Raw genomic sequence first — 17,166 nt, forward strand, 5'->3', positions numbered from 1 at the left:
TTATGTAGGGTGACAAAGAGTGCTTGGTTGTGTATGGTGCACACTGTATGCTGTTGGACACCTGAATTTCCCCAGAAGGGGATGAATAAAGTACTTATCTATCTATCTATCTATCTATCTATCTATCTATCGAAAGTAATCAGTGGAAACAAGCAACAAACGCTGGATTACATACTATTTTAAGTTTAAGTTTTTTTTTTTTTTTTTTTTTTTCACATAAATTGAATAGATTTGTCACTTGAAACCCAAACACCTGTCTGAACTCTTTCCCTGCAACTTACAGCCCAGGTGGGACTCTGATGGATGGACAAATGAATGAGGTCAACATTAAAATCCAGAAATAAACTTTACAGCTCCTCTCCTGGCGCCTCTGTGCATCTGAGGGATGCAAGGGTTAGGGGGTGGAGGGGCTTAGCGGGGTGGTGGTGTGAGTGGAGAGAGGAGGATTTCCCTTGTAAAAACTGCAAAGGGAAGGACGCCATTCCTCCCACCACCTCCACCACACTTCCCCTACCGGCGGTGATGTCAGGGCGGGCAGGGGCTCCCAGATGAAAAAAAGAGTGGAGAGTGAGAGAGAGAGAGAGAGAGAGAGGGAGAGAGAGAGAGAGGAGTGAATGGAGGAGGATGTTTCTACAACTGCATGGACCGGTGCAGAGGAGCAGCAAGTCACTCTCAGAGGCGCGCACAGCACACACAGACGCACAACACAACAAAGGGGAGCAGACGCCGAACTGTTATTTAACGGACTTCATAGGATTCGGTGTTTCTGCGCTGCGTCTAACTCTGAATTGATTTCGTCCCCTCTTTTTTTTGGGAGGGGAGGCTGTTTTGTTTATGATTTCTGATTCACCTTGCAGCCATTTATTTCGGAGCAGGACATTGAGTGATACCGCAATGATCAGGTAAAACGGAAAACAGGGGGCTCTGCGCAAAGTTAGCGAGGTGTTTGAGGAGGGTTTTTTTTATTACCTGATTTATTACTGTAAATAAAATCAGATTTTCAAAAAATATACAATTACAACCAGGGAGAAGTGATTTGACACTTTCCTCGGTGATTTTAAAGGCAAATTTTCAAGTTGGACCAGCCTGCTGCAACACGTTCTTTAAGACTTATTAGGTGCGCTAAGTGATATACGGCACAGAGGCTTCGGATGGAGGATATATGAATGGAGAGCAGGCAAGTGTGATAAGCCAATCGCGACGGCACAATATTAATTTGAACAAATATCTGATTTTTTGAAATAATATTCACTTTATACAAATATATGCAGAGCTGCACAGCTGCAAAACGTTTTTCACGTCCTTTATTGTGACTTCCTTTTTAAGTTAAACCCCGAGTGCACTGATATTTGTTTTACTCCCTTTGATGTTCAAACATTTTAATTGGTGAAAAGCTGTTGCTTTTTATTGTTGCTTATATTCAGCACACGCGAAAAAAAAAAAAAAAAAAAAAAAAAAATACAACCTAAAAAGTAGTCCGGTTTCACATCATTTAAGAAGCGCCCCAAACAGAGTCGGATTAAAATGCTGTTGCTCAGACTACTGGCCATCTTCCTTGTTCTCATCACCAACACGTGGCTGCTCAACCCGGTCCGCTCGGATGCACTCGGCCGGCACAAGCGCGCCATGGCGCAGAGGGCAGACAGAGAGCTGTCCAGGTTAGCAGGTGAACCCTGCACCGTCTCCGGCGCCTGGAGGTCCCGGCGGCAACCCCGCTCCCTCTCGCCGTCCCAACACCGCCCTCCAGCGGCCCGCACAAGGACACACATCAGCCCGAGAGAGCCCCGCACGGCAAAGAGCGCTCCTGCGGTTTGTGCAGGAGGTTGCAGGTTCGACACCGGCGGCCTGCTCCGGAGCGAGCAGGAGAAGGAGAACTGGACCGGCCAGTCGGGTGGAGGGGAGTACCACAAACGCCCTGCGACCGACGAAAGAGAGCAACCGCTTGTCAGCGGCGCGACAGGGCTGTCTCTGGCCGGGGAGGCTGGGGAGAAGGTCCCGGTCAGCGGGAAGACCTCCAGACTGGCTCGGAGTCTCCGTGCGACCCCGCAGCCCGCGTTTCCCCTCGGCGCAGAGACAAATTCCACAGCGGACAAAGTTTCCCCCAACAGCTCAGCAGATCCCCGAGGGCCCCAGCAGGTGCTCCAGAAGCCGCAGAGGGACGATGGAGACCAGCAGCCCGCTCCAGAGACACTCGGGGACGTCAGCCGCGAGGACTACTCGGGTGAGGTGGAGGAGGCGGACGCGCCGGCGAGCGTCCCCGTCGGCAGCGCCGCTCCCTGGGGCAGCCCCGTGCCGAGGGTGCCCGCTGCCTGGATGACCGCCCTGTATTTCAGTGGGCGTCGGGAGCAGCTGAAGCTAAAGCCGGTCGCCGGGTTCGAGTTGCCGCGGAGCAAGTTCAGCGTGGAGCTGTGGGTGAAGCCAGAGGGCGGCCAGAGCAACCCTGCCGTCATAGCAGGTGGGTGAGGACTTCACACTAAAAAAATAATGCGCTTTATGTATATATATGCGCGTGTGTGTGTATTTTGATAATGTGGCAGTTTGTCAACTTTTAACAAAGCAGTGTGCAGTGTGCTGTATGTATGTATGTATGTATGTATGTATGTATGTATGTATGTATGTATGTATGTATGACACACACACACACACACACACACACACACACACACACACACACACACACACACACACACACACACCAGGTTGCTGCCTTGTTTTGTGCAGCTTCAATGATAAGGTGGCAGGCAGACCTCAAAACTTGCTCAGGAAAGACGAGCTGCAGTCCGGCTCGGGAAAAATAAAGACTAACCTCGAAGTTGGCCATTCCGTGATGACAGCTGCTTATGAGAGATACATGTTAGCCCGGTGACAATACAGTCCCCTGCTCTCAGCAGGTCAGGGCAGGTCACTCAGCCGATCTAATTCCAATGAGTCAAGCTTAAGTGACAACATGGTCTCAGGAATTATGCAATACATGATGGTTCAAGAGGCGCTCATTCATCCCGTACTGAACCTTACACAGAGGGCTTTTAAATATCACAGCCATTGCTTGTTGATGTTTTATCACACTCCTGTTGGTTGATGTACATGCAGCATTGCCACCAGCCTTTCCCTTGACTGACCGCCCAGTTCCTCGCTCTTGTTTCAATTGCTTTGTTTTTTTTTTTTTTTTTTTTACCCTGTCAGCTATAGGCTCATGCTGTAGCCATTGTTGCTTGTATGTTGTAGCAAATCACTTGTGACAACTACACTACATGACGTAATACCATCATTTTTTGAGTCTGACCCTCTTTGTCCCATGTTGCTGCAAATTTACTGGTAAAACACTTTCCAAGGTACAACAGCAATGATTACAGAATGCTGCTTTCACCACTAAGGTCAAGGTTTATCACGATGTTTGGTTTCTGCAGCAGACATGGTGACGGCCACCTCATGATAGAAAACAACATTTTTCAAATACATGGAGCATTTAGTGGCCAGCTCTATGATTAACCCATCAGTTAATCAACAGCATATTAATCACTGATTCTTTTGTCAGAGCCAAGATACTCTTCCCTCAGTTCCGAGAAGAACTGGGCTCACTCACTATGACATGATTGATTTTTGCTGTTGCACATTCAGTGGGTTGTGCGGCAATATTTATGCCTGCATTCATTTGTTATTGATTGATTCCACAAATAAATAAATATAATTTGACACGCTTTCTTTCAACGGTTATGCAAACAGATTAAATAATATTGTACTGGGAGAGTAGTTGCCAAACATATTACATTATTTACTTTTACAATATTTTTTTTTATGTCTAGACATTTTCATGAATGAAATGCTTTTTCGACAGCTTAAACACTTCAGAACTCCAAAAACAACAATTAAGGAATCCCCTATACTTATGTTTTCTGATGGCTCTGAGTTTCTCATTGTGACTGTTTGCACCTACCGGTCAACACGTTATAACCCTAAAAACAGCATAGTACATACAATTACATTCATGCAGTTGTTAATACACAAAATAAAGCAGCAACTATAGAAATGAAACAAAACAAGCGCTGGATCATTATTTCTGCTAACTTCATTTCAGTACTTCAATCTCCTTTTGGCCTTGGCATTAGGTCCATAATCCTGATATACCATAATCCTAATATGAATTAAAATGAATATTATTGGATGTTACTGTCAAATTTAATTACTTATAATCAGATAAACTGCTGTGGATATTTGTTGGTAATGAGAATATATTGTTTAAACACTAAATACTAATACTAAATAATTACAATTTACAAATAATAATAATAAAACAAATCACAATTAGAGACGATCCTGTCAACGAATTGAGTTTGCAGACATTATCTACAGTTTCAGACTACACAATATTTGTACGCTTCACATTCCAAAATAAATGCAGACGTCAAGATTTGTTTCACTGACCCTTGTAACGCATAGGTTGACTGTCTCCCTTGATATTGTGCGATGACCGCAGACAGACTGACCTCTTGAAAGCTTGATTTTTGGAGTTGAGTCGTTCCATTGAAGATGAATGCCAGTGTTTTTCCAGCTAACCTAATCAGGAATGTTACGTTTGAAAAAGCTACATGCCTGAGACAATAACTCACCTGAACTTCAAAAAGATTACAAAGTTGAGCGGCACTACAGCTGGCTAGATAGTGAGGGCGACCACAGACTGTTAAGTCCACTCACATTTACTCTGATCAAAGATCTGACTCCGTTACTTAACTTTTCCTCCTCATTGCTTCCTTATGTGAGGGTGGCATTTTGCAGCATTAGCCTTTCACTTTGTACTGCTGTGAAAAAAAATTGGAAAATGCAGTGTGAAAAAAACACCTCTTGTTCCTGCTATAATTTTATTTTATTTTTTTTAATGTTAATTTAAATGTTCAGTTATAGAGATTCTGTACTGCTTTGCTCCTATCCAAGGCATTTTACTGCTCTTTGGATAATATTTTTGGCTAATAACGGGTTACCTAATAGTACTGGCTGATGATAAGGATCAACACTAAATTTATACAAACACCATCATAAACTCAACAAGATAGAAATATTGAAATATGGCGCTTGGCCTGGTATAGTGATGCAAAACACTCATGAAAATAAACTTCCTGCAAAAGCACTCCATGCCAGTCTTGATTATTTCGCAATCCTAGATTTTTATTTGCTGACAGTTTCAACTACGATCTAATGGAATGAATGACCACCTCTATTTTGTGTGTGTGTGTGTGTGTGTGTGTGTGTGTGTGTGTGTGTTTTTTTTAAATAAAAAGAGAAGGTCAAAACAAGGTCAGTACCTCAAAATTAAGTGAAATCCAATCCAGCATTATATTATAGTATTGGATTAAAACCTTTAATGGTTTGGGAGTCCTTGTTGAATATGATTACTATTTAAAGGTGAACAGTGTGTAAGGTGAAAAAGTACATATATATACTTTTTCACTTTACACACTGTGTACATACAGTATGTATGTATATATATATATGTATATATATATATATATATATATATATATATATATATATATATATATATATATATATATATATATATATATATATATATATATGCGCATGCACCTATAGCTCACTGGCAAGTTCGGGAGAGGAAGGATGAGCTCACTGCTTTATACAATGTAAAGATGTTTTATGTAGTGAGTGTAATGAGGAGTGATCACCAAGTGTTCCCCTCCCATTAACAATTGGTGGCAATCAATAGCAAACAAACACAGCTACACAGCTGCACTGCTCTCTGGGATTGTTGCCTCACAGCAAGGAGTGTTAATAATGGATGTAATTTATGTGGCTTATCACCAGAAACATTCATATGAATTGAAACCGGCACATTCAATTCAATTAAATTCAATTCAATTCAATTCAATTCAATTCAATTCAATTCAATTCAATGCATCCCCTTGAGGACATTTAGCTGCAATTGGGCATTTTGTACTTTCTCCATGAAAACTCACACAATGCTGTACAAATACGCCCACAAATACAGCAATGCAGAGGGTGAAGGGCTTTTCTGACCTTTGCTGTCTCAGTGCTGGACATATGGGGAGCAGATGTTGATATGTGTGTGTCTGTTGAAACAGCAAATGGAAAGATCAGGGTCTTGCCATGGCTGAGTGAAATACTTCAGTTCTTCTTCTGCTCTTTTCATTCAATCTTTGTGTCTTTTCCACATCTCTGTATCACCCCAACTGGATGCTTGATATATTTTCATCTAAAGGGCTGAAATACATCTAAACGTCTGCTTGTTTAGGGATGTTTGTAAAGACAGTTTTTTTTTTTGTTTTTTTTTTAAATCAAAGTTGTATTTTCTTTCCTCTAACACCATTGTTAATTTAAAGTACTCCAACCTCCATTTTTCTTTCCTATAGGTGTATTTGACAACTGCTCCCATTCACTGAGTGAGAAGGGCTGGTCGGTCGGCATTCGCACAGTGGAACCTTCAAGCACCAAAGATGCACGGTTCTACTTCTCGCTTCGCACGGACCGCGCAGCCAAATCCACCACTGTATATAGCCACCAGCGATACCAAGCCAATACCTGGACTCACCTGATGGCCACTTACAATGGTCTCCATATGACCCTGTATGTTGAAGGAGCAAAGGTGTGTGTACCTTCAGTTCATGGTGGAACTTTGATGGTGTTGCACATTTATCCTTTGAATTGATGAACCTGCTGTTGCCATACTTCAATATAACAGCAGTGGTTTGATGAAGGAACTATACTTTTACTGTTTGTCAAAATAGTATATTTGACTTCTTTGATGGCTTTTAATTCATTGACAAATTGAGGATGGTTGTTTTTCCTAGACCAACCAAAAACATGACAGAGCAAATCACTAGACTTTACCAGAATTACCTCAACTGTAATGTTATTAAGATTGTGCCTCAAGGAAATACCTAATTTCTCAGTTTGCTGTGTTTGAGCGGAAAATCCATTAATATTAATTTGTCAAAAAACAAACATCAAATAGATAAAACATTCTCGACTAAAACTAAACCTTTAAAATGAATTTATACATGTTGGTGTCACAAGCTAAGCTGGACTTGTCCAGTTCCACAGTTCACGGTCACTCTAAAGTCAGGGAACATAACTATGCTGACTGATGAGGAAGAAAAACATGGTTGGTCCTACATAAAACAAAATGCATCCATATTAAAATTAAAGTTTATTCCATTTAAATGCTAAGCTGTCAATGTAGCCTCATTAAATTATACTTGTAAGTGTACTGAGAAATAAAAACTCATTCCACATTAACTATAAACCTTCTAGCAATGGTGGCACAGTGAGTGTTTGTACACCGAGTTCAGCTGTGTTCAGTCTTCGCTCTAAACTCTGGCTGTTTACTCTTAAGTTACCTACTTTTTCCTCTCTCCTCACTGCCTGCATATATGAACATAATCCCTTCATTCAGGGGCTCTAACTTGATAAAAATCATAATTACGAAATGTCATAAACTCCAAACTAAAGGTGCACTTGGATGATTTCCCCGGAACTTTTACTTTTACTTCCGTGAACGCCTTCATCTATTTCCAAGACTGCTTTGCGTCTGGCCAAGCTAAAGTTGAAAATGATTTATCTGATATATTTTCTAACGAAAAGAAAGACAATGTGATAGTCTGTACTTTTTTTCATTACTGCCTGGATTAATCAATCACTCAGCTTTTGGGGAACATACATGACATACATGAGACGCTCAATGTTAACTTGTCAAGGGGTTTGTTCTTGCAGCCTTCCAGCATAGAGGAAAACTATGAATACATTTTCTAGACAGCAATTTGTGTGTTTGTACAGTTATGTCCAAAACGTGGATGCTCTTGGTCTTTCTGACGTATAGCCTCATAGAAGTCTTGATTTGTCTGATCCCCCCCCCCACACCCTTTTCACCTTTACTTCCCAGGTTGGAGAAAGCAGCCTTCAGTCTGGTAATCTCTACAGCCCCTTCATGAAGATGTGTAGAAATCTCTACCTCGGTGGCAACCAATCAGACCACGGACACACTTTCAGGGGCAGCATTGGGGGTTTGGTCCTATGGGACTATGAGCGCTCTCATGAGGACCGACTCAAGCTGCCATTTCAGACTGACAAAAGAGAGCCGCTCCTAGCGACTTGGAGTGACTTCACAAGAGTAATTATTATTACTTTTTTTTATTACTACTACGCTCTATTTGCAGAAAGATATTGTTTTAGTTAAGACAAATCATGTATTACTGTCGTGGGTTCAATTCAAATGAGGTTGGAAATGGAAATTAATTTAACTTTGTGTTTTAATGTTATTCACTTTGAGGTGGAAGACCAATGGACTCCAAACAAAGTTGGCCTCCATCCAAGCATCATCACCATACCTGTCCCTGAACAGGAAGTGGTCTCCCCCTTCATTCCTCCTCCCTGTGGTCTCACACCATGTGATAACATTGACATAATCTCTGCCTACAACAACAACTGGCAGCTCCGTACACACAAACGCATTCGCTACCGCATTGTCAACCTTTCCAATGACAATGGCGGAAATCCAACTGTATCTGAGGCCCAGATCAAGCTCCAGCACCAGGCTCTGACCAAGGCCTTTCGCCCTTACAACATCACCCTGGATCTGACTGCGCACACCGTGAAAAACTCCAGTTTCCGACAGCGGTTTGTCCTCAGCAACTGTCGAATTGGAAAGATTGGGAATCGCCAATGTGACCCTGAGTGTGACCATCCAAGAACAGGCCACGATGGAGGGGATTGCCTTAGACTAGGACCCTGCTACAACTGGAAGAGACAGGATGGAGTGTGTAACATGGAGTGCAACACTATACACTATGATTATGATGATGGAGATTGCTGTGATCCTGAAGTCACAGATGTCCTCAAGACCTGCTTCGATCCCGAGTCCCCTGACAGGTGAGGTCAGAAGAGCACAGAAGTTGGTAATTTAGGCTGCATTCCCAATATGTCTTAATGCTCAATTTAGATGTTTTGCTTCATGTTACTCAGGTTGGTTTGTGTGTTTTACAAAATTACATCTAGGGCACAATAAGAATAAGAATATTTCACCTCCTTTCAACTCACTAGATCCATCACCATTTCCTCTCATGCTTGTTTCATCCAGAGCATTGTTTAATCATGCTGGGTCTTGCCTCCTCAAATGCTGAATTGTGATGTCTGTCCAATTCTGATTCCGATGTAAAAGTCATGACTATTCAGAATGAAGTCAAACATAAGCGATGTGTCTTCTGATTTAGGATTCCCCATCTGAAAGTGGCCTGGAACTGATTTGACGGATTTGTGCTGTTCAGACTATCCTAAAAATGAAATAAAAATGAAATATGAATCGTATTTCATTTTTAGGATAGTTTGAAAATGGCCGAAAAAAGAGCTTCTCCGCTGTTCTTAATTGAGGGGTTAAGGGGGTGCAGGGTCCAATAATTTTTTTCCCTTTCAAAAAATTGTTATTTAAACTGCCTTTGAAACACCTGTATGAGTCCCCATTCCCAGAGAGAAATGCAAAAAGCTGCAAGCCTTGAGAGAATATTTAAAATAAAGAGTGGGAAAGATATTTTAGTCATTTCGGACAACATGTTTTTCAAGAGGCAAGAAGCTTGAGAGGGCATAAATGGCCAGTCATAAGACCATTCGCCCCATGAGGGTAATACGGTGTCTGCACGTGGCAGTGCTTCAGCAGGGATGGGCAGCAAGAGGCTCAACATGCTTCATGCACAAATTGGTACTCTCGCTTTCCCAAGTGGTTTTGGAGAGAGCGCTGTGAAGTGGGGATGATGGGTTAAGAGGCCAAAGAACACACTTGTTTTTACCAAACAAGTAGAGCGGCGTCCCGCTGCCTTCCATTTGGTCTGACAGATGGCCTCATGCAGTGGTCCAAATGGCTTGCATGAAGACTTGCCATGAAGTCGTCAGCCCAGGTTCTTAACAACTTTATTGGTAATCCAAATTGTAGCCCCAAGATTTACACTGGTGATTGGGAAACTGAAGTTACTTAGTTTAAACAAATATACATTCTGCTTGGAGCTGAAGGATTCTCTAAACTAAAGGGTCTCTAAATGCTTTTGAAACCATTTAATCATATGTTTTCCTTTATATGCAGTTATATTTATATACATACTATACTGATACTGTACCATACTAAGACATATCTGATTATGTTTGGCATATTGAGTGATAGTGAGTTTCATTTGTTTAAAACAGATAATAATTTCAGACAGATAATAATGGGACCATTATCTATCTATCTATCTATCTATCTATCTATCTATCTATCTATCTATCTATCTATCTGTCTATCTATCTGTCTGTCTGTCTGAGTATTCCTGCTCTAATATATTACTAATTCCAGTGCTGCTGCAGTAAGAATGATAATTTGATTTTTGATTATTGAAAATTTTCTTTGACCACTTCAAGTTATTTGTCGAATGTAAATACATAAAAGACATGAGCGGCAACAAAAATGTTCATAAAATCCACTTACAGTTTTGCTTTTTGTTTCTTGTACCCATGGGTTTATGAATACCCCTTCTCAAGCCGGGAGATTGGCTTTATGAACAGGGCCATCTTGAGTTTTCATTTCTCTTTGAAACCGGAAGACTCCATATTTTGATGGGTGGGTTGTACCAGAGAGAAGCAATTTCTGGGTGGCTTGTGCCTCAAAAGGTTTAGGATTAGGGTTAGGGTTAGACCTAACCCTAACCCTGACAAGTGGCTGGGCAGGGCTAAACCTGCCCACCCGCTGGTATGCCGACTACATTTGGCAACTAAAGTGTTGCCGTGCAGACAGCTTTATGGCCACTTATACTTGGAATGTTACCAAATCCGACAATATGGACATTAGGGCCTGTTTTCTGAATTTACGTTAGCGCCCTCTTGTGGATGGCTGCAGTGTAAGCCATAATGTCCTCTACACACAAGCTGATCAACCTATAAGACAATCCACAAATTTAAGTGATACAATCTTTAAATCTATCATTTTTTTTGGAATTCTTTTGGAATTCTCATTTTGATAAGATTTTAAAGATTTTAAACTTTACTTCTCATTTGTAGTTGTGTGTGTGTGTGTGTGTGTGTGTGTGTGTGTGTGTGTGTATATATATATATATATATATATATATATATATATATATACACACACACACACATATATATGTATATATATATATATATATATATATATATATATATACATATACATATGTTATATGTATATATACATATAATTACACACACACACACATATATATATGCATGTGTGTGTGTGTGTGTAAAACAAAGCACATATCATGCTGACTGTCCTTGGAAGACAAACGCAAAACCCATGTGTGGTCCCCTATGTAGGCTGTTCTTCAATTGTGACGCACGTAAAACTGAATTTATGTTGTCCAGTAGTGAGCTGGGTGGGATACCTACCCTGCTAGTCAAAGGGAAAGAAAAGAATTTGTTAGGGTCAGATGATCCGACCTTCGCAGCCAGGACTCTCTACCCCACAGAGAAGAGATGGACACTTATGAAAAAAGCTGGCGAGTGGACAGCTCTGTGCCAGGTTGTTATGCACAAGACAGGGCCTGTTTTTCAACCTTAGTTATGTAAAAAGCCATTGAAGCTCATTGAATTATTTTAGCTTTATTTGGAAATTGTTGCAAAGATTATGCCAAAGACGAATTGAAATTAGATCCACTACACTCTCCCTAACAACAGGAAATGGTTTTTGTTGGGGCTGTGCCAGGGAAATGGATGGATGTACTGAATGTACTGCTGATGAGCAGACTCATTCAAGAGAATTATTTGCACAAGCTTCTTTGCATGACAGCGTGAGCCATGCATGCAACTGGCTGTACAGATTTTGAAAGCATAACAGTAAATCCTGTTCCCGAGTTTCAGTTCCGAGTCTTAAATGAGAACGTTGTGAACTGTCAATACACTGGCTTCCAAGGTGTGATAAAAAAGCTGGCCCCTGCCAGTAGATCAACAATAGTGTCGGTTCTCTGGGGTTCGTGTCTCCAGCTTGTCAAGAGGGCTGATGTATGGCCTCGACTGGCCTGTCTGCATGCTTGTGAGACAATTTAAACAGGAAAATAAAAGACGGGAAAAATCGTCATTGCCAAGATGACATTTTTCTGGAACCTGCAGAGTGCTGAGCTGTTTCTGTGATCAGAATCTTGCTTCTGATACCTGCCTCTCATCTGGCAGTTAGCAACTGCTGGCCAGGACAGAGGCAGCAGTTTTTGAAGCCTTATACTGTCGCAATTAACGTGATGCTGCTGAGAAGCAGCTGGTATTATAATTATTATTAATATAATAATGAGTAAAGGGAGTGGCAAGTAGAAGGACATATGCCATAGAGAGGCAGTGGCTGAGAAAATGCAATGAACATGTTCAATTTAGTACAGGTATCCAAGGTCAAGTAGCTTGCTTTTATCCCTGTGAAGTATGACTTGACCAATCAGTGCACTTTAAAGAGACAGAGGCACTAGACTGCAGGCAGTGTTTAGCCCTGACAGGGTGGAGGGTGTCTTGTAATCAGTGCCAGTCAGACGGCAGTTTGCAGTAGCGGCAATTTTATTGTAACACAACATTTCCTTATCAACCAAGGAACAAAGAAAAGCTGAGCACTAAGATGAGACATACAATGTTTAATTCTCAATTCTAAATTTGGCCTTGTTCATTTTTCATTCTTGTTTGAAAAGGCCACCAAATGCACAATTTAAATTGCTATTACACTTATTAAAAACCCAGTATAACCTACTATAACCCAGAGGACTGGGCTTAACAGGGTGGCCAAGCTTACTAGGGGTCAATTTTAAAATCATTGCGTCCAAGACGAGTGGTTCTCACCTTTTGCTAGTTCAGCCCTTCAGTGAAGGTTTTCTGCACTAATGCATTGAAATTTACTTTTTAATGTATTACCCTTGAGCACTGCTGTCTCTTTCTAGTACTGTATTCATCACGGCATTTGGTGCAACTATTTCAGGTTTGAATCCTTTTTATTTACTTTATTTTAGCCCGTAAGAATTTACGGAGAGCTGTAAAGTGTGCAGTAAATCATGTGCTGTAATATTACACACTTTAACACACTATACATGTTGAAATGTTTGACAACCATTGATATCTTTAGAGGCTGGGCTGTAATTCCCAAGGCCCGTGAGTGACTGACTTGTCTACATTGATATTTAAAATGGACACAAACTTGCAGCTTTTCATTATGAGTGCTGACTCGAAACGTGTTCAAATGGGAATCTATTTAAAACAAGTGTCAGGTAGGGTGGTCAGTCTGTGCCTCCTGGCCTTGAACTCTATGATTCTATCATAAGCATCTCTGATGTGATCAAGTCGCCGCCATCTATACATGCACAATGAGTTGATAGATTTAACATGCAGGCATGGCCAAGTCTCAGAGTGTAGTGACTGGAGGGATTCCCAAAAGACCATTAAATCTTAAACCTCTTAATTTAGTTCGGCGAAGTGCCCGAAAAGACATTTTCTTATCTGAGTGAAGGACAGCAAGAGGGGGAATAATGAAAGACACAGGGATGTTGGCTGATGAGCAATGACTTTGGACAAAATCAGAGGCAATCGTCTGAATCCATAAGCATCAAACATTAGTTTGAATGAACACCATTGGATGGTCACAATTATGTTCTTATTGCAGCCATCTAGACTTTTCCACACTAGAAGCCGACCTCAACCTACAGCTGAGTTGGATTTAAAAAAATAATTTTTGCCAACATACAGTGAAAATCTAATATTAAAAAAAGGCATAAAAAGTAATCAAATCATTGCTTCATGATGGCGATAACCTCACAGCTGAAACTGATCGTTCACATAAAAGCTTTGAGGTTGAAGCTGGAGAAATACCCAACAATAATAAGCAAAAAATCATGACGTTTGAGCCATAAAAACACAAGAAAAGAAAATGAAATTCAAAGCTTTGTGTGGTCAAAATAAGACAGAACTTCACGATCAAAAAATTCAAATGAGTCATACAGTTAATTAAATCCACCTCTAAAGGGTGGCGGCCTGGCAACACCCTGATCAGATCCCTGACCAAGGAGCAACAACTGTATTCCAAAGTCCCACCAAATGTCCGAGTTACTCACACTCACTCTTGAGCTCTGGCCAGCCACGCTTTAGACTAAACCAGGGGTCACCAACCGGTTTGGCACTGAGAGCTACTACATGGGTCCTGAGCCGTATGAAGGGCTACCAGTTTGCTAGATTCTCCTGAAATAACAAACTCTCTGAGTTATATATTATTATTAATGATACTCTTCTATGTGAAGACACTTATCAAGCTCATGAGTTCTCAATAATTATCAAAAATGACTTAACGAGGTTGGATTAAATTGAATTTTAGACACAGCTCAACGAGCAGTGCAATGTTTTGAACGGGTCTGCGGGCTACTCATGAGGTCCTTGGGGGCTACCTGGTGCCCGCGGGCACCACGTTGGTGACACCTGGACTAGAGGAACCTCCGGGACGTGTATCCACATCCTAGTCCCTTTGTCACTACATGGCACCCAACGGGGGGGATGGAGGTCCTGTGTTATTGATTTGCTTTGGCTATCCTCCTTGGTTGATGACATTCAGAATGCACTGAAATGTTCCCCAGCTGAGTGTGAAGTGGCTAAGATGAAAATCAGCACCTTGAAATCTGAGGCTATTGTTCAGAGCTGAAGAAAGGGTGGGTTTCTCACTGTGCTGCCCCAAGCAAGGGGATAAAGTGCATCAAGCCCTTGCTTGTAAGCAGGAGGGTTTGGGTGGTAATGCTGGTGCTGTACCTTTCTTGCTGACTGTTGTGGCGAAGAAAGATTTGAGCTGCTTTTGATTTGAATGATTTGAGAATGATTTAATTTATTGTGTGAAAAAGTGGATATGAGAAACGTGTCATTTATGCCAGTATGATTGGACTTTAGAAGAGAAACAAAGAAGGTTTGCAACTGTGCCGACATTTATTACAATTACAAGTTCATGGACGTGAATAGCGTCGTATCTGACCTTGTTTTGTTTTTTGTTTTTAGTTTTTATCAAACACTTTCTCTGAGGCAGAAAAACTTTGGAGGCTCAGCCTTTGTCTCTGCAGTCTGCAGGAGCCCACTCAGGGACTTTTGTACTTAATAAGGAGGGAAATTGCAAAGAATTTCAGGTGTAGACATGGAGGAAATAAATAATGTGACATCATCACAACAATGTGCCTCCTGGGGAATTATTCATAGAGTATAATATTCTGCGATTACGATATAGAATTCTGTTTGCGTGGAGGAATTAAAAATGACAAAACAAAACCGAAACCAGTAAAGCATCCAGTAGAGTTTTCAATGCTTTGAAAACATATCCTCCTCGGGACATTGGTGCCAGTTCCAGACTACACGTCTACATAACAACAACCTCTTTGTGTTTGTCCCCTTAAAAATGTCCAAAATGTTATTTTTTTTAATTGTGTGGCGATGCTTTATCGTGGGTTAGCATTATATTAAAAGGGTTGTTACATGAGACCTGAAAACATACAGTACGCTGGCTGTGAATAATCATTTTGTCTCAGATCAATCACGATATGCACAGGCATCATTCCTGTTAGGAACAGAACACACCTGCATCTTTTTCAATATGCTATTTCAATATAATATGCTGATATGCTATTACTGCTACGCGTGGCTATATATTCCTAACCACTCTCTCAACTGCAGACTGTTCACTGACCTGTTTTCTTTAATATGCTGAACTATGAAAAACTAAGCTGCTGTTGGTTGAAAGCACATTAGCATAAATTACACATAGATGTCACATGTAGGACCTTAAAGACATGTTGAACTATGTTAAACAAGTAGATAAATCTTCTTTTGTTTTAGGAAATGCAAAACTGACATGGAATTGTTTTTTTTTAAATACGCTAATATGAAGATTGAATGTGCAATTAACTGTGAGCTGACACCAACTGTTGTTTTGATCTTTGGTATTTTTCATTTCTGTAGGGCCTATATGAGTGTGAAGGAGCTCAAGGAGGAGCTACAGCTGAGCAGCGCTGACACACTCAACGTTTTCTTTGCAAGCAACTCTGTTCGTGAAGAGCTGGCTGGAGCTGCTACCTGGCCATGGGCAAAGGAAGCGCTAACCCATCAGGGTAAGATAGCTGACTTTAAACTGAATGTTAACAGACAGTTGAGTAGTTTTAACATCATACTTCACTTATCATAATTTGCTTTGTTAATGTTTCTGCCTGTATTTTCAGCCATGTGTTTTGATGTTGTGAGTTTTGTTGTTTATATTAATCTTTGCTTATGACCCACTTGATCTCATGTCTTTCTTATATGAGCTGTGACGCCAATGTCAAACCAGAAAACCCTGAGCAGATCCATGTCTACTGAGCTACTGTGCAAACTTTGTAGCACAATATTCATGTCTGCCTCATTACAAGTGGACTCACTCTTTATCTAATTGTAAAAGCTTATTCTCAGCAACAGAACATCAAAATGAGTGACTTCCTCTCATGTAAAACCTCCATAAAAAGCTTATTTTCTCTTGCATGTTATGCAAATAGATTGAAGTTAAAAACCTCTTTTTGTTCGTGTGTCCTTGCAAAGCATCAGTGTTAAACAATGTCACAGCTAAGAAAACAATAAATATAAAATACTAACATTTACATGTCACTATATAAACATCACAGTCAGAGATCATCATAGAAGTCAAGTAAAACAGCTCAGTTATAACAGTGGCATCTCGATGACGTAAACACCACTTGATTCAATAAAATTACAGAAACACCAGCATGAGACCAGCAACTTGGTTTCTAGCTTGGTGCAACCAGACAATTTAACTGAGAAAACTGAGAAACGGTCGGCTTCCCGTGCATTTGCATTTAATTTTAGGGGGCAGCAACAACCCCATGGAGACAACAACCACAAACCATTCATTCATTCATTCATTCATCTTCTATACCCGCTTATTCCTATTCAGGGTCACGGGGGTCTGCTGGAGCCTATCCCAGCTGTCTTAGAGCGAAGGCAGGGTGACACCCTGGACAAGTCGCCAGTTCATCGCAGGGCACAAACCATTCAAGAATACCAAAAAGCCAATCGCACTGAACTCATTTCTATATAAATGGATCCAAACGCAGACTCAAATGTGAAGCAAATTCATTCAGGATGTGAATTATGGGCTTATTGTGC

General features: G+C 40.9%; 1 protein-coding gene across 1 annotated transcript in view; it reads left to right on the forward strand.

The window, feature by feature from the left end:
* The first annotated feature begins 678 nt into the window (after positions 1-678).
* The window catches only part of pappa2 (pappalysin 2), a 63,362-nt gene continuing 46,874 nt past the window's right edge, over positions 679-17,166 (forward strand). The window contains exons 1-5 of the mRNA XM_076031542.1: positions 679-2,455; positions 6,384-6,616; positions 7,913-8,140; positions 8,300-8,898; positions 15,973-16,121. Of these exons, the coding sequence (XP_075887657.1) occupies positions 1,525-2,455; positions 6,384-6,616; positions 7,913-8,140; positions 8,300-8,898; positions 15,973-16,121 (2,140 nt within the window). The 5' untranslated portion in view covers positions 679-1,524. The remainder of the gene's footprint in view (positions 2,456-6,383; positions 6,617-7,912; positions 8,141-8,299; positions 8,899-15,972; positions 16,122-17,166) is intronic.

The sequence above is a fragment of the Nelusetta ayraudi genome, unplaced genomic scaffold, assembly GCF_046127955.1.
Source record: "Nelusetta ayraudi isolate G7.1 ecotype Tasmania unplaced genomic scaffold, CSIRO-AGI_Nayr_v1 ptg000033l, whole genome shotgun sequence".
NCBI lineage: Eukaryota > Metazoa > Chordata > Actinopteri > Tetraodontiformes > Monacanthidae > Nelusetta > Nelusetta ayraudi.